The 17,420-nt window shown below is 53.6% G+C and overlaps 4 protein-coding genes across 4 annotated transcripts; 1 reads left to right on the top strand and 3 right to left on the bottom strand.

Annotated features, from left to right (window-relative positions):
• Nucleotides 1-162: 162 nt before the first annotated feature.
• Nucleotides 163-5,980, top strand: COCSUDRAFT_67030 (mitochondrial carrier; the record flags this gene model as incomplete). The annotated part of the gene is made up of 12 exons (XM_005645494.1): nt 163-227; nt 895-943; nt 1,043-1,155; nt 1,354-1,456; nt 1,936-2,151; nt 2,625-2,725; nt 3,040-3,187; nt 3,545-3,673; nt 3,875-4,001; nt 4,494-4,642; nt 5,020-5,105; nt 5,479-5,980. 12 exons carry the CDS (start codon nt 163-165, stop codon nt 5,642-5,644), a joined length of 1,452 nt encoding a protein of 483 aa, XP_005645551.1. The 3' UTR covers nt 5,645-5,980.
• A 2,431-nt stretch (nt 5,981-8,411) lies between these two features.
• Nucleotides 8,412-8,768, bottom strand: COCSUDRAFT_9061 (hypothetical protein; the record flags this gene model as incomplete). Its single annotated transcript, XM_005645493.1, has 1 exon — nt 8,412-8,768. A coding segment is annotated over one exon (357 nt), but the record flags the coding sequence as incomplete, so codon positions are not given.
• Nucleotides 8,769-10,808: 2,040 nt separating this feature from the next.
• COCSUDRAFT_56927 (hypothetical protein) lies at nt 10,809-13,896 on the bottom strand (the record flags this gene model as incomplete). The annotated part of the gene is made up of 6 exons (XM_005645492.1): nt 10,809-10,943; nt 11,229-12,425; nt 12,550-12,717; nt 13,047-13,127; nt 13,503-13,574; nt 13,669-13,896. The coding sequence occupies 6 exons, from the start codon at nt 13,894-13,896 to the stop codon at nt 10,809-10,811; spliced, it is 1,881 nt and encodes a 626-aa protein (XP_005645549.1).
• Nucleotides 13,897-14,575: 679 nt separating this feature from the next.
• Nucleotides 14,576-17,338, bottom strand: COCSUDRAFT_56926 (hypothetical protein; the record flags this gene model as incomplete). The annotated part of the gene is made up of 6 exons (XM_005645491.1): nt 14,576-14,791; nt 15,106-15,183; nt 15,513-15,665; nt 16,137-16,283; nt 16,655-16,802; nt 17,253-17,338. The coding sequence occupies 6 exons, from the start codon at nt 17,336-17,338 to the stop codon at nt 14,576-14,578; spliced, it is 828 nt and encodes a 275-aa protein (XP_005645548.1).
• Nucleotides 17,339-17,420: the final 82 nt, after the last annotated feature.

Here is a 17,420-nt window from a genome sequence, read left to right as displayed (position 1 = left end):
CATTCTGCGGCAATGTCAATGACGCGCTAACATCTGATGCAAGTCCCAGAAAGCCGAATTTGGCGACTCTTGGCAGGCTCGTGACTTCACAGTAAAGATCGGCTCTAAAATTGGACTGGCACTTGCAAATGAATCAGGAGTTTGGTTTGTGACGGCAGAACAATGTCCAGCAACATTGCAATGGATTTGAGCATGGTCCCGGGAACGCCATCCGCGACCTGGGCCACGTGGCCCTGAAGTATTACGATGAAGAACTTGCGCCTTCTCGCAGCAAGATCAATTGTATTCACTGTTTTTGTAGCACTTTCAGCATGTTTGGTTATAACGAAGGTGGGACAGAGCCTAGATTTGGGACCTCCACCTTCAGACTTGCAGACAGCGATAGATTTTCCGTTTGTCGATCACGTGCCTCTGTCGGGCCAGGCTTGCTGGCCCCACAGCAGAGCGCATCATTTTGTTCAGTGACTTTCAATGTCCCTGTATTGTGCTCAGTAATTAACCTGAGGGAATTCAGTTGGGCGCCGTCCGAAATAGACACACATGGCCAGAGAGGGAACAGGTCAAAGAGGAGGAGAAATGAGGACAGTGGGGATGTTTCATCATTTGCAGGCCGCGTTGAAGGCGGATTAAGGTGTACTACTGTTCCCAAGCATATCAAGAGCTGTCCTTTTGCTTTTGTTCGGAGTCTTCGAGAGAAAAAGCTTCCCTAGGCAACAAGATGTCGGCTGGAAAGGCTGCCCAAGACGCCCCCAGCTGTGGTGTATTACCTTGCTGAATTTTTGCAGTTCCCCCTTCGGATTTTTTCTTGGTTGAAGAGAATGGACACTCTGGTTGTCTTGCCATCTTGTCAAGATTTGAATGACTATCGAAAACCTTGTGCCCTTCTACTTGCAGGGACCTAAGGCTGCGCCAGACTTTCGATGAGATTGATGAAGGGCACAAGGTGCGAATTTGTGTCCCCTTTCCGTTGTGCTGCATTGCATGCTTTGAACGCTTGGCATCTTTCTTTGAGGTGATTCAAATTCCATATTCTTTCTGTCAGGGCTTCCTAGAGGAGGGGGACCTTCGGCAGTATGCACAGCAGCACGGCCTCCCCACAGAATACATCCCAGCCTTCATGCAGTCTGCGCTACGAGGAGGCCACACATACCTCAGGTGAGCTGCTTTGATGTCCCATGAGCTGCCTTTGTTAAGTATTTTTGACCAACGACTGCTTCGCATGAGCTACACCCGGCTATCTTCCCACTCGACCATTTCTGAGTTGCCTCAGCATTGGGGGCTAACCTGGGTATGACTGCTTTATGCACAGCAAAAAAAGGAGGCGGCACCTAAAGTGGCTGTGTGTTGGCACAGCTTTGATCGCTTCCGGCAGTACATAAGCGGGCGGGAGAGCAGCCTGAAGAGGACGTTTGACAGGCTGGACGCTGACGGGGATGGCAGGCTGACAGCAGAGGAGGTGCAGGCGGGGCTGGCTACCTTTGGCTTCACCTGTCCCTTCTCCAGATGCGTCTACAGGACCAAGCAGCAGGCATGACACATCCCCTCCATTTTGTGTACAGCAACCACTTACATCTTTCTTTGAGGGAGTTTTACAGCTTAGCAGCATGACTTGTCACAACAGTACGGTTTCTTTATCTTGTCTGCAACAATCAAATATATGATATATCTTTCTTTGAGGGAGTTCAGTCTAGCAAGATTTTGCCTTCTCACTGGAAGGAAGAAGTCTGCTCTGCACCTGAGGGCGTTGAATGTGCTTGCATTGTGCAACCTGATTACAGGGATGCTCTTTCCTGTGCATTTGACAGGTCTCACACGATTGGCTAAAGATGTCATCCTGTATGAATCTACCTCGAAATTATATTCTGAGCACGAGGGTGCTTGAGATTTTGCTTGCATGCTCTTGCCTACAACTTTTTGCTGCATGGTGGGATGCAGGCAGTGGAGGCGTTGTTACAGCATGCACTGGAGCCCACAGGAGTGCGCCGCAGGCAGCAGAGCGGGCGCAGCATGAGCTTCTCGGATTTCCGGCAGCTGTTTCTGCTACTGCCGCAGACCGACATGCTTGTCGATTACTGGCTGCGCGCCGCGTGCCCCGGCGCATGTGATATCGGCGGAGGCGTGGTCATGCATGACGGGAACGCCTCCGCGCGGGTGCGCTGCCAGCCGCTTCCTCTGTCGAATTGAATGTTTGAATGTTGCTTTTGACAGGTCTGCAAGAATTCCCGCATGATTGCATGCTGGACATCTGTCCGGCAAAGAGCCACAGCCTGCTGCCCGTGGCAAACTTTGCCCGTGCATGACTTCAGCTTCCATCTGACAAATGGGCAAAAGAGTCCTGCATGCATCCCTGCTAGATGGCCCTCTGGCAAATAGCCTCGGCTGCCACGGCTAGTCCTATCAGCCTGTTGCCTGTGGCACAATCTCCTTATGCATTGACTTTACCTGCTTGAGTGCTGTAAGAGCTACAGCAAGAATGCATCGCAGAAGTCTGTGGCACATAATTCACAGCAGCCAGACTGGTGCCGATGGTCAGAGGCTGTGAATGAGCATGGGTAAGTGAGTTTGATACTGGATTTCGACGTCCCCTGGGACATGGCGGTCAGGGGTGTGTAATGCGTGCGCAGGGATCTCCCTGGGGTCATCTCATGGCGGGGGCAGCTGCTGGTGCGCTCTCTCGAACGGCCGTCGCGCCGCTTGAGACACTCCGGCTCCAGGCCATGGTCGGGTGAGTGATTTACTGTGACTCAAACTCTGGATAATTTTCTCTATACTGCGTTTTCTCCTCCAAATTCTGCTGCAGCATGCCCGCTGCTGAGCAGATAGGAAAGCTCGTCGCCCTCTTGCGCGACATGGGCCACTGGCGGTCTTCTATTGGTAATGTTCTGGTGGCAGGGACGAGTGGTTCAGTGTCTGCCAAGGATGCTATTGTGCTTGGTCCGCAAGCCATGCAAAGGAGAGAATTGTGCAGTAGACATCTTTTGGTCTAATTCCTGCTTATGCAATTCCCCGCTCATCTGATCTCATGCCAATCCTGTACAGGCAGAGCAAGGCGCCAAATTTGATGGCAGCGGCGCGGGGCATTGTGGCAAGCAGCGGCGTGGCCGGCCTCTACAGGGGCAACCTGGTCAATGTTTTGCGCTCCGCGCCTCAGAAATCCCTCGACTTCTTTGCCTTTGACATGTTCAAGGTGTCCGCCTTCACCCTTCTTGAGCCCTGACATCGGGATGCATGCGAGCTTGAGCTGTTGAGAGTGGTGGCCCGATATCCTTGAGCGGCAACTTGGAAGAAAGTAACTCTGTGTATTTGTTGCCTTGTATTCTTGGTGCCCTGTTGTCTTGCGGTTGTCCCCCCCTTCTTGTTTCTTTGCTCGACACAGAAGGGGTAGCCCCAATCAGGTCCTCAGAACCCCCCTGCAGCCGGTCAGCTAGATTCAGCTTGCATGCATCAAGGCTAACCGCCATCGTTCATTCTCAGCTAGCACCAAACCTCTATAATGCAGGGATTGGACATGAAAGTGCGTTCTAATTGTGCACTGTCCGTGCAGGGCCTGCTGCGCGCGAAGGGCGCTCGGACACCGCTGCCGGTGTTTGCGGCGGCCGGCATGGCGGGAGCGGCCAGCAGCGCTTTATTGTATCCGCTGGAAGTTGTGCGCAGCCGCATCACCTGCGACACAGTGCGCTCAGCCTTCTCCCTTTATAAATACCTCAATACCCTACTTATTTCACCTCAATTCTGATCTGGCAGTGGGGCTGTGGGGTACTTGTCTGTATGTTGACTGTTGCGTGACATGCATGACAGTTGGTTGAATTCACTTCTTACAGAGACAGTGCGCCACGAGGGTTAATGGTGAGACTGCTATCTTGTATGGGTGCAGTTGGGGCTCTATGGAGGGACGGGGCATACGCTGAGGAGGATAGTGCGGGAGGAGGGATTTGGTGCGCTGTACCGGGGGATTGGGCCGAGCGTGGCTGCCATTATCCCGGAAGCTGCTATCACCTACGGTGTGCCCTCAACCCATTCGTGCCTCAACTGTTGACTACCAAATATGTCCTGGCTCTTACATGCCAAATATCAGTAAATGCTCGCTTCTTCAGCCGCCCCAAAACTTTGCTTGCAAGTGTCTGGAAGGGGTGATGAACACAGAGGCTGTCACAGAGCGGGTGCTGTTGCAGCAGGCTTGCAGCCTGCAGCCGCCTGACACAGCGATGTATTAGTGCTTGCAGACCTATCAGAAACACTGAAGCACCACAATACCTCTGAACGGCAAAGCCCTGCCCTCCAGACATGGTGTCAAAGAGGGGAAGGTTCACATCTTAGGAGATGTTCTGCAGCGATATGGTGGTGATATCTGTTGCGCATGCAGGCCTTTTTGATACGCTGATACCTCTGAACAGCAGAGCCCTGCCCTCCAGACATGGTGTCAAAGAGGGGAAAGTTCACATTTTATGAGATGTTCTGCAGCGATATGGTGGTGATATCTGATGCGCATGCAGGCCTGTTTGATACGCTGAAGCGGGGCTACGCGCGCGTTGGCGGCCGGGGTGAGGCGGGCGTGCTGCCGTCAATATCGTTTGGCGTGGTGTCTGCGTTCGTGGGCCAGCTTGTGGCGTTCCCTCTCGAGACCGTCTCCCGCCGCATGCAGGTGCGCGGCTGCTGTCACCCAGCATTGTCTCCCCTGTTGCGTTATTCAACATCATAAGCTCCACAACCTCAGTCTTGCAAAGATGTGGCGTGCCCGGCGCTGTTCTCAGGCCCTCGCATGCAGTGAGCATGCACAACGCCTGCACGCCGCTGCAAGATGGTCAGCTTGTCAACTTGGCGCCCTCCTCCCGTATTGCATGGTCGGGAGCTGTCAAATTGTCAGGAACGCACATTTGCGAATCCATCTGAGGCATGTCGCAGGCTCACTAGGTCTCACAACTCATAGCGCTTGGTTAGTGTCTGGTGTCTCTCTTGGAGGGTGTGTGACGTAGAAAGCAGCACGGGTGGATCCTGAGCATGGCAGGGTGTGCCATGCAGGTGGGCGGGTGCAGCAGCGAGGCTCTGGGGTTCCTGCCAACGCTGCGAGACATAGTGCGCAAGGATGGCGCTCTTGCTCTGTACAAGTGCGCGCTCCCTCATTCTCTTCTTCACTCCCCTTTGCACGAGCTGCTGTCAGGTCCTCTAGTAACTGCACTCTGGTGGACATTGGGTTTATTAAATGGCTTGGCGGATCCGTCCATATTTCTCGGGTTTTGTCTTAATCGCCCAGGTGCATGCTGGCAGCCGGCAGGTGAAGCATGCATGCACAATCACATGTTTCACTTGCGTTGCAGTATTAGACTTGTATTTATTGGACATTTAAGGCTGCCTTATGCATGTGTGGAGGGTGCACGTCAAGATGCAGTCTTTGCCAGATGGAACTGAGGGCCAAGTCATCATGTTTGACATGCGCATGCGAAGCTGCGAGCAGCTGAGTCATGCGTGTCTGGGCTGCAGGGGCGTTGGCGCGGCGTCGCTGCGAGTGATTCCGATGGCTGTGGTGTCGTTTGGCACGTATGAGGCGGTGCGGCTTTGGCTGACCGCCCTGGAAGAGCACTTGCGACAGCACAGATCGGCCGACGGCATGCAAGAATCCCAGCCTGTGTGTGTCAGCAACAAGTAAGCTGTGAGGCATGCTTTATGCAGTGTTGCCAGTTGCTTTGCAGCTGGAGCATGGGTGTGCAATGAAAATGACCTCGAGAGGCAGCTAGGATGGATGAGACTGAATTTGAATGGAATAAGCATGATATACTAATTTCTTCAAATTTCATCAGGCGCTAATTATAATCAGCCGCCTGATCCTGCTTTTGCGGGAAGCTGTTTGCTTAATCAAGAGCATATATCCTTGTACAATGCTGTCAAGATGTCTCATTACTGGTATGTATGTGATAGAATGTACAATTAAACCTACAACATTGCTATATGTATACTCGATAGCAGTAAGCAACGTTGCAACAGTAATGCTTGCAAAGGTTCTGGATCTCTTCCCTACATTTCATCATCCAGATAATGTGAGCACATAGTCGTCAGCCTCTTTCATCAGTCTTGACCGCCCGCTTAGGGCCCAATCATGCCAGGATATATCTTTTCTATAATGTGTTTTTTCCAATTTGAGGTGTACACGGTGTGATCAGTTGATCAGCTGAATCAGATGCATACCACAGGAGGTGTTCACTCAACTCCTAAATTCATTCCGGTCTTGAGCGCATGCATGCAGCAATTGTTCATATGAGCATTCAAGTTCTATGATTCTTGCAATCAAGTGCAATGTTCACAACATTTGACTTGGGCCGTGACGCAATGAATTGCATCGTTCGAGAGAATTCTTACAAAGAGCACATCAGGCTGTGACAAGACTCAACGTCTCAGAAGTATATATGTGAGACCATAGTTGAAGTTCAATGCACTAAAAGTCCAACTCCACAACCGCAGAATATTGTCAATTGGCATGGTCATGACTGCTGTCCTGCTGGCAACAACAGTCTCTAACTCAACTGCGACGCGGGACAATTGCCTGTCTAGAAACATCACGGGCAGCCAGCAGAGCAGAGCAGCGCTTGCAACAACATTGCCATGGCCAGTCATTCCAAGGACTAGATCAGACACATCAGACACGAGTACCGCCGTCAGACTCTTTCGGACATGCCCTGACGATCATCGGACACCCCTGACAAACTGGGTCGTTCTGGGAGAGGGCCAGTCATTCCAAGGCACTGCCTAGGGCGGTGGGTATTGGGTGTTTGCCCTGTAGAAGGTTGTTGCCGCTGGATTTATTGATGCACCTGTTATTGCGCTGTTGTACCGGAAACAAGTGCCGCCCGCAAAGTCCGATCGGAAAACAGCAAAGTCACAGGTAAAAGTGGGATCATTCAGGCAGTCCGCGAAACAGCCTTGGAGTGTGTTCGGCCCCGCCCGGCTTATCACTGCTGTGAAGGCCGCCTGCTGGATTATAACAAAGCCATTCACTGTCTGAATTGCTGAGTTGGTGTCGGTAGACAAGCCGCCCAGGAAAGCCGGCGGAGCGTTTGGTGGCGGCGGCCCGTATGTCAGGCAATTCTGGGTCGATGATATGAAGAGGAAGCTGACGCATGCGCTGCCAAGGCTGCTGCAGATGGCGCCGCACGCCGCTGTACTGAACACCCCTGGGAAGGTGGCAGGGTCTGACTGAGGCTGGTAATTGATGTTCAGCGCCAGCGCATAATCCACAGGCACGGCTGCAGGGGCAAAAAAGACTGTGTCAGCGTGCGCGATCTCGGCCAATTCAATGACTGTCTTGCAGACACACAAGGCCATACTCATTGCCCCGTACAAGACTGGCCTCGGTAGGAGAATTTCAAGTTGCTCAAGAAACAAGCATCAGCCGCATGCTGGCACATCTAGCTTGTAAGTTGAAGATGAAAAGGAAGAATGTCAGGCCTTTTGGCGGAAACTGTAGCTGGACAAAGCCTGCATGCAAGGTTTCAGGGTTATTTCAGCACAACTAAGGAGAAACCTGCCGTCTTTAGGCATCAGCCAAGCAACCCACCCCTCATGTCCATCCATTACTTGAACTCGCTCGTTGAGATATTTTCTGGACCAATTTTCACTGTCATGGCACGCACTTGACAAAAAACCAGCTAGTCATTTGGAGCTTGAATCTCCTAGAGCATGAGCAGATCCGCACAGCAATGCTCGAGTTGCTGGCGCTGTACTGGACGGTGTTCTTCAGCTTCATCCGTCAGGGACTCTACATTAACCTATCAGTCCGTTTCACAAGGGGGTGCAATGGACAAAAGGGGCACGCAAGGGGTTTGAGAGCAGGGTTCTCACCGCACTGCCCAGGGTTGCTGGTGCTGCATGTGCCAGGGTTGACAGCGCCTGTGCTTGTAGAACTGCATGGCGTGGCAGTAATTGCGCAGGTGTCGTCTGCGTTTATGCAATCCGGGGAGTTGGAGCGCGCACAGCTGGGAGGCGTGGTAGGTGCCACGCAGCTTCCGAAAAAGGCGCTGCAAGCTGCACCATACCACAGCTCTGTCAATACTTGTGCAAAGGGGTCCTGCAGTCCTCAGTTGTATTGCTAACGTGCAGGTGGCTCATTGATCGTGGATCAAATGTTCTTGTCCAGGAGGTTGTCTTGGACAGAGCGCGATGCTTGACTCGTTCACCAGACACATTTAAAGTGCAACCTTCATCTAAGAAAGCAACCTTCGCATGCACACAGGCTAAGACCAATTGACAGTTGGATTGCTTGCGATCTATGGCATGCAAAGTCGAGTTGGTAGGGTCGCGAATTCACTTGCATGCATCCCTGCAGCTTGTGCACACAGAGAGCAATTCCACACCAAATTCACATATAATGCGTGAGAAGGGCTGCACTCACTCGCCAAGCCTGTAGGGCCAGTCGGGCCGATGTCGCCAGTGTCTCCCTTGAGTCCCATCTCCCCTGTGTCACCCTTGAATCCTGTATCCCCCCTAGCACCAGTGCTGCCGGTGTCGCCCTTGAGGCCCATCTCCCCTGTGTCACCCTTGAATCCTGTATCCCCCCTAGCGCCAGTGCTGCCGGTGTCTCCCTTAAGTCCCATCTCCCCTGTGTCACCGTTGAACCCTGTATCCCCCCTAGCACCAGTGCTGCCGGTGTCGCCCTTGAGGCCCATCTCCCCTGTGTCTCCCTTGAACCCTGTATCGCCCCTGGCACCAGTGCTGCCTGTGTCTCCAATCTCGCCCTTGAAGCCCATCTGGCCTGTTGCTCCCCCGGGGCCAGAAGGGCCTGCAACCAGCAAGACCCCAAGGAGGCTCAGAAATTTGCAATGCATGAGAAGTGTGGCAACCGGTAGCAGGCAGGCTCGCAGCTGGGCTGATACAATCTTTATCGTGCCAACATTGCAACGATGTGGGGACAGGTATCAAGGACGTGCTGTTGCTGCATGCATGCCATACATCAAGCCACAAAGATACGCCATGGCCTGCACTTCACTCAAGGCGACAGCATTGGGAGGCTTAATTTAGGCAATGCTTCTTACGCACACTCTGCCCCAGCGGCTTGCCAGGCAGGTTGTGCACCACCCGGCACTGAAAGTATGGAGCTCCTCTTACTCGATGCGCTATATGCATCTGCCAGATGGGAGTGCAAGAGCTACAGACATTGACTAATCCCGTACAGACAGTGCCAGGCCAGCATGCGCACCTGATGGGCCTGTGCTGCCATCCCGGCCGTTCACGCCATTCGACCCATCTTTACCTGGATAAAAAGTTGTTCCTTAATCTCAGGACGATTATGATTGAAGTTGTGACGCCTGAGCTGTGAAGCACGAAGGGTGTCAGGCACAAGAAGGCAGAGTGCATGTTTTCCTACGTGGGCTTTCATGCATGAGAGCTTACCTTGCGCTCCAGAGCTTCCCGTGGTTCCCTGGCAAGGCACAGATTCCATTAAATAGGATTGCATCATGCAGGGTCATCTGAAGATATGGCCAAGCCAGGAGTTGTTCAACCGTGAGTTGCTGCGTGTGCACACCTGGACATCATTCAAGCGAGCCTCGAGCTGTGCAATCTTTGCCAAGAGGTTCACGTTGACGCTCTGAAGCTCGGCCTTGCTGGCGGGCAAGATGCCCACGAAACTGGCCTCTGAATCGTTCCCGAGTGACGGGATAAGCCGCGACACGAATGCTCCATTATTACTTGAGGAACCTGTTTATTAACGGGAGGGCAATGCTTCATGTCACCGATTCGACGGGATTGCACTGGGTCTAGGACACTCTGCCAATTGCGCTTGAAGCAACACTGTCATACAATCGAAAGAAAACTCACTCACCGACAGTATTAGCAGAGACACAGTATAGAAGCCTACAGAAGACAAGTAAACTGACTGTAGCGTCCCAGGGGCCAAACGTCCTGGCCACAACAAAGAGGTGTAAACGGTGCCCAGACCAGACGCACTGGCACCACACCTTCTTAGGAGGTAAACAAAGCAGCATTGACTCTGTTAAAGTTTACCTCGATACCATCACTTTCTACGACACCTTTTCATAGGTGCTTCAAGTCAGAAAGTGTGCTCATTGGCTCCCTGGATTCTGTCACGCCCTGTTGAGTACCCAAGAAGGACAGCCGTGAGAAACAACCCTTAGACGGCAGGATGATAATATTTTCCGCAGAATGGCTGCTCAGAGTGCACAAGAAATAAATACATTTGGTGCTTTCACATTTATGCTGTCGCAACCTGCATTCAAGATGATGCATTAAATCATATAATACCCCACTATGGATTCAAATTTGGCCCAAACCTCCCAGCAGAACGCTTCGCAACGCAAGAGAAGCGATTCTTTATAGGCCCACTGAGTCTCTTCCCCGCCTCATGTTTGTTGCGGCCTAGCTAGCCTATAGGCCTGTACAGCTAGCCAGACCTTGTGTATACGTAATTCAGCACCAGAAATTCGAAACCTGAACTCAAGGTGGCACATGATTTTACACCTTGCCAAATTGATCTTGGCAAGCTCCAGAGATCTGCATACCTGCCAGTGCAGTTGGACACCATGGAAAATCGCTCATGAAGTATCCAGCACTGCACATATGGCAAGTCCCAACCTGATAGTCACTCTGAATTCAGAGATGAGTATCCATGGATAGAAGTCCAAGATGATCACATGCGGGGACCAAATGCCCTCTTCCCTTGCGGACCTTTGGGACCCTCGCTCATACAAATGCAAGTCAGATCGCAAGCACAGAAAACCTGTACACAAATTTCATTGCTGGGCATTGTGTCTTATGATGCAGCATTGCAGATTACTAAAAACATGGGCAGGGCTCAGTCAGCTTCAAGCCCGGTAGGTTGGCACAGTGATCTTGAGATTCTGCCAGAAGATGTCCACATTGAATTCTGCGAGCTGCTCCGGCGTGATCTCATCAAAGGCCCGGCTCGCATTCCCACCGCCCACGCAGTGACTCAGCACCTGCCACACACATGCAACCAATCCCCTTCCTGGTACCAGGTAAAAAGTAGAGACGCATCAAACGACCAAGGCAGCGTGAGCGCCAGAGGCAATAGGAAGGACTGCATCACAAATGGCCAGCAACAGCTTGTGAAAAATGAGCAGCAGAGTTGTTGTAGCCCACGTTTACTTGAGCAGGACCATCATATTACACTGCCTGCAACATGCTGCTGTGAAACAGTGATGCTGCAATTCTAACAGTGTCAGGAGCGGTACACAAATTGTGGGAATGTAGTGCACCCTCACCTTGCGCAAGTTGTTGCTGAGCGCGTCTACAACGGAATTCCTGCTGCGAAGATCGCTCTCAAGGCCAGTCAGCTGGGTTTGCAGCGACTCAATCGTGGCCTGCCGGCTCTGCACATCCTTCTCCAGGCCCAGGACCTTGGCCTTCACCCTGTTCACGCTGTTCAGAATCTCCACCCGTTCTGGCTGCCTCGCCGACAAGCTGCCATGCCGCTCATTTGTCCCCCCAGAAGCCGCCTCCGTTCTTTGCTCACCGCTCGGCCCAACCGCGGCCGGTGTCCTAGGTGACGCAGCGCTGACAACAGCAGCGGGAGACTTTGCAGGCGCCACGTCTGAGGCTGGGCTGCCGGACGGCCCCGCAGATCTATTCTGTGTGCAGTCGGGTGTTTTGGCTGCTGCTGCCTTGCCGCGCGTCTGCTGCGTCTGTGCCAGGGACGGTGCTTCGGGCGGCTCTGCCGCCGGCGCCGCTGCAACCTCTGGCGTGCCCGCCATCTCTGTGTCGATGTCATCCATGCTGCTGCCCGGCCGGGGAGCCTCTGGCGCAGTCGTTACTTCACCAGCCGGCTCCCCGGTGCTGCTGACGCCTGCATCGGCCTCCTGCTGTGCGTAGCTCTGCATCTGTTCCACCGCGGCGCTTCCCTGCTGCTCACTCGACGTTGCGGAGACGGCCGCGGCCGACGGGGCGCGGTCGAAGCCGCCGGACGCAGCTGCTGCCGCCGCTGTGGCCGCCCGGGCCTCAAGCCGTTCTGCCCGTGTCGGCGTTCGCTGCGCTGGAATGCCCGCTGCGGCCTGCGCCGCTGCCGGTGACGGCTGCAGCGCTGCCGGCACGGCGCTAGGCGCCGCCGCAGCCTTCACCGGGGCAGCTGCGGCCGTTGCTATTGCTGTTGCCGCAGCTCGGGCCGCAGCCGTCGCAGCCGGCTGTTGCATTGATTCTGGCGCCACGGCCGGTGGCAGCGGCCGCTCAGCCGGCACGGCGGCGGGTGCCGCCGCAGCCTCCGCCGGGGCAGCTGCGGAATTTGCCGCCGCCGGCGCGGCCGGAGCTACGGCGGGTGCTGTAGCCGGTGCCGATGCGGCGGACGGGGCGACCGCGCCATTAGGGCGAATAATGGGGATGCCTGGGCTTGTGGGCACCAGGTCTGCAAGTGACCTGCCCGGCGCAGCAGCGGCGGGGGCGCTTGAGCTTCCGTGCGCTCTGCCGTTCTGCCCAAGCGATACAGCCAGAAATCACTGATCTGATTGCCTTGAATGCACGACAAGCTGAGTGAGAACGTGTCAGGAGATCCGAAGCAATGTACTGGTGACAGGTGCGGCTCTGTAGCCTCACCTGTGCCTGGGATCGCTGCAGGTGCTGTTGCAGCAGCAGACGCTGATGCTCCTGCTGCAGGAGCTGCTGTTGTTGCTGCTGATGCTGCTTCTGCTGCTGCTGCGCCAACCTGAGAGCCAGCTGCGCCATCGCCTGCTGCCGCCATGCTTCCTCCTCCCTCTTGGCAGCCTGCACACCACACAGAGATTGAGGCGCCGCTTGGGGCTCACATCCAAATATTCTCTTGTGCACGATCATCTACGGTACTCCAAATACTTGGTAGAAGCACAGCAATGGGAGTGCTTGCTGTAATCGGGGGTTGCTGGAGACTGCCATGATAGTCTTGAGGACCGCCTGATATCATATATACCCCTGGACCCTGTATCTAATATCCAGATGATCCCAGAACACAGGGATGCAGACGGTGCAGCTTGGCTTGGTACAGGAAGCTCCAGCAACATGTGAAATTTCCAAGGCACCCTAGACCATCATGCAAATTACAGTTTACAAAGGGTCACCTCCAGGCGGTGTTGCTCGGCTGCAGCTTCCTCCATTGCCTGCAGCTTCCGCTTCCTTGCACTCCTGTCCTTCTCCTTTGCCTGCGCGCATGCAGCCCCCAAGATGATCATGATGCGAACGCTTCACCAATGTTAGCAGAAGAAGAACCCCGTTCCCTTTTGTTGTTCATTCATGAAACCGATTTGATTGCTTTCTTGCCGGTAAAGGGCAAGATCGAATCAAAGACCTTCTTCCAGTGCAGACTCATCTCAACTTCTGGCCAGCATGATTGAGCATGACAAATGTGTCCAGTCACTTTCCACATTGTAGCGCGTTCTGGGCAATGTTTGATGATATTCTCTCTTTAGTGGGCAATCCTGGCATTGTCTACCTCCAGGCTCCCATCACCCAGAAACGAATATCAGAGCATGGCATGAGACTGATCTTCTGCCAGGTTGCTCCTTGAGGCCAGTCACCTCCGGGTAGCGTCGTTTGACGGTGCGCGTGTCGGCGGCGGCTGACTCAGGCGCTACAAGGACCCTATCTTGCTGCAGCTCAAAGTGCCATGGGAAAGAAAGCAATACAGAAAAAGGGCAAAAGAAAAAAGCAAAAAGGTCAGAAAGGAGAGTCAGATCTTGTCACCTCCTGATATCGCCTTTTAACGGTGCGCGTGTCGGTGGCGGCGGATTCTGGCGCGGCGTAGGTCTCCTCGGGGATTTTGCAGCCGGCTGCGGCGGCGGCCGGGTCGGGGTTGAGGCGGCAGTACCAGGAGCCGTCGTCCTGCGCGGCCTCCACCTGCGCCGTGGACCAGCCCGGCGGCATCTTGCGCCACTTCAGGCAGCGCGGCTCATCGCACTGCGCGCCAGACATCGCCACACATCACGGGCAATTCAATGAGATATTTTGTCTAAAGATGTAAAGAGATATGGAGTACCCAACAGCACATTGCGCCCCTTCAGGCAGAGAAGCTCGCCGCACTGCGCGCCACGCAAACAGTGACATCGGGGCTAGCAGCACTGCAGATCTCCAATGAGCGCATGCAACAATCGAGATACTTCCATAGGCATTCTGCCACATCAGGCAGCTGAGCTTGTCACACTGCACAGCACCAACAACGTCTTCCAGGGGGAGGAGGGAAGAAAAGGCGGCAGATTTACCGGCGGTTGTAGCTTTCACCTGGACAAGAACTATTTCCTGCCTACATTAAGAGCACTGTACAGCGTGTTTTGGACTACATAGTGGGTACAACAGCAAGACATGCTGCATGCCAGCTACTTCACATAGCCCACCAGTTTGCGTTCTCCAAGAGCATTCAAATGCGCGCACGGCATGCAAATTTTGGGGACCAAGATCCTCTCCTTGTACCAGACAACCGTGACGGCACAGAAGGGGCCCTATTTGAGACGGTGATACCTCATGAACGGGTAGATAGGGATGGACCACAAAATGCCAAGCAGACAATGGCTGCTTTAAGCTACAGCTCACAATGGTCGTTATAGACAGTGCAATGCTTGCTGGAGAGCACTAATTCAGGTGTTGCTTGACGTACCTAGTCCGTGAGGACTGGAAAACGTGTAATAATAATAATAATAATAATGCTTGCTGTGGGGACAGCCCCTACCTGGACCCAGAGGTCGTCCGGCACAGTGGCTGTGGACTTGCTACCGTTCTGCTGCGGTGCTTCCTGCTGCGGTGAAGGAGCGCCTCTTGCAGCAGCCCACGGATTCGGCAGCGCCAGCGGCCTCCCAGGTCCATGCTCCTCCACCTGCCATTCAAAAAAGTTCTCGATTCAAGAGCCAACACCACAGCAGAAATGCCTTCAACACCAAAAAAGAAGAGGAGGCATGTTTGCTTTGCAGAAGACCTGCCATAGCATGACGGACAGGCTACATCTGCAACACAGGCAGACAGGCATGAGTGGCGGGTGTAGCACGCCTGCTAGGTTGAGACTAGAAATCAGTGCGGCAGTCTGGCATGTCCTTGCACGAAGGTGCCCCACATGGATTTGTTTGATGTTTCAAATGCTAGCAACCAGGAGTTACTACGTGCGCCCAAGGGTAAGAAAGTCTGGATGTGCACCTTGTCCCACCAGTACATCTGCAGGATCTCTGCCAGCTTCTTCTGCAGCGTCCGGTACTCCTTGGTGTCATTAAAGTCCTGCATAAAAATGCTACACTCATCAGCACAGCTCTTTGAAGCTACATATTCACTGGTTTGGACAGGCAAATGAGACCCTCTGCTCGAGTGTGACCAAATTGACACAGTTGCTGCCAACTTTCATGTTCAGGCCAAGGTCAGTGGGAACCCATTTCTGATCAGTGCTAAAAGCACATCTGAATCACAACAACCAAGACTGCCCGGGCCGCCTTCACCCATACAAAGGCAGGTAGGGTCAAACGCTGTAGTCCACTGCTGAAACCTGCACCATGAAATTGGCATATACCGAAGCTTTCCCACCATGATTTCCCCGGGTTTGGAATGCGCACCTGCTTGTTGTGTGTGGGTTCCAGGTAATCAGCCTGTACTACGCCCAGGACACCAACGCCCTTGTCATTGGGCTCCAGCTGCATGCCCACGCGGTGGTAAGGGCGGATCAGCCGGTTCCTGTGGTATATCATCATCCCATACAGGCTCGGGTCCTGCACAGCACAATTTGGCATGTTGACACAATATTTGCATGCTGAAGTGATCAGTACCGTGTACTGTGTGCACAAGCTGGCATCATCGGTACCCTGATGAGTCGAGCATGACAGGGCAAGATACAAGCTCCGCACTCAGGAGTCCTTGCATTCGTGCAAGCTCTCTCCTATCATGCAAGCATGCTGTCCTGTGCTGGCCCTTACTCACCTCACTGCAAAATCCATCGTGGCATAGTCTATCCATATGCTTTTCACACACATGGCGGATTTCTGGTCGATTCACAGCACAATGCCATTCGTAGTGAGCCCAACTTCTTTGGATGCATCAGTAGGTTGTGGAGCACTTTAAGGAGGTTGTGTGGCTACACGAAACCTCCTCCTTTTTGTGAATGCCTCAAACAGCCTGGGCATGCCCCCTCGAATTCTCTGTCTCTGCGTAATGAGCAAGAGTGAGAGTATGCGGCAGCCCACCTCTGTGTTGAAACCCATCTCGATGTCTGCATAGGCCAAGGTCTGGTTCCGCAGCTGAAAGCGCTCGTGCATCTTCCCCCGCAGCAGCGAGGTCACCCGCTGCGTGCGCACCTTCTGGTCCCGCACAAATATCTGCATGCGTGGCACCTGCAGCAAGCAGAAATAAATGGATACCACCATTTTAGATATTTGGTAATTTTGCTATTTTAAGACAGTCATGTCGTTGTGGTGCAACTAAAATCCGCTGCTGTGTGAAGGAAAGTGATGCATGGAGCCTGGCATCGATGCTGTCTATGAAGGATTCATCCATGCTGCATACTGGTCAGCAGGGTTCAGCCTATTCAACATAAAATTAATGACAATTGCTCGATGCTGTGAGATAGATCTGCCATGATCATGGCCACAAGGTATTTGCCAACATGGGCTCATCATTTGCCCGTGCCAACCTCACCACCCGTGCATGCATGCGGAAGTCTCTGAAGTGATGTGGGGGGTAGTGATGCAGGGGGGTATAATACCTTGTAGAGCACTGACACGTACTGGCGCAGTGAGTAATCCAGCTTCACGTCTGTGCTGCGTGCCTGCCCCAGCCGCGTCTGCTGGAAATTCTCTGCAGGGCCCGCCTCATCCCCGTACGCGATGTCCCTCGCTATGCGGATATCATTCCTGTGTAGACATTTAAATTTCAATAGAGCTCCTACTATTTATGCAGGTATCTGGCATGCCTCTGCGAGAACCAGAGGCCTATCTTGTGAGGCTGATGAGAACTCCCTGGCTTTGATGCAAACTGCCATAATGACTCCTCTCACCCAACTCAACTCCCGTGGCTCCTTAAATCCACCCATCAAGGTGCTGCAGCATAATGGAGCCATTTTTGAGAGTCCTAGAGACGAATGCTGCTGATCCTGTCTCCCTGAGCCCCTTGGGAGCAAATGCACCTGAGCACAGAGAGCAAGGCCCTACTGGACCAGGCACCGAGACTATCTTGCCTTGATCAGCCAGGGCAACCTCATTATGGGATGGAGCCGCCCTTATGGACGAGGGTTTGTGCCTGGCAGTACTGGAGCCATACTTTCCCGCAGCATTTTGATAACAGCATGTGGAAGCAGCACTCACGTGTCCGAGTCAAAGTCCAGTTCGAGCGCGCCGCTGTCATCTCGGCGCAGTCCTGAGATGATCACAATGGTGCCCGTAGTTGGCATTGCCCGGAGCTGCGCCAGCAAACTCTCCTCGTCCTGCACATGCGCACACTGGCGTCTCAATACATTTACTAGCCATGCAGAC

This window comes from Coccomyxa subellipsoidea (genome assembly GCF_000258705.1).
Source record: "Coccomyxa subellipsoidea C-169, whole genome shotgun sequence".
NCBI classification, from domain to species: Eukaryota; Viridiplantae; Chlorophyta; class Trebouxiophyceae; family Coccomyxaceae; genus Coccomyxa; species Coccomyxa subellipsoidea.
Note: the sequence above shows the minus strand (reverse complement) of the source record. Positions and strands in the feature narration are given on the sequence as shown.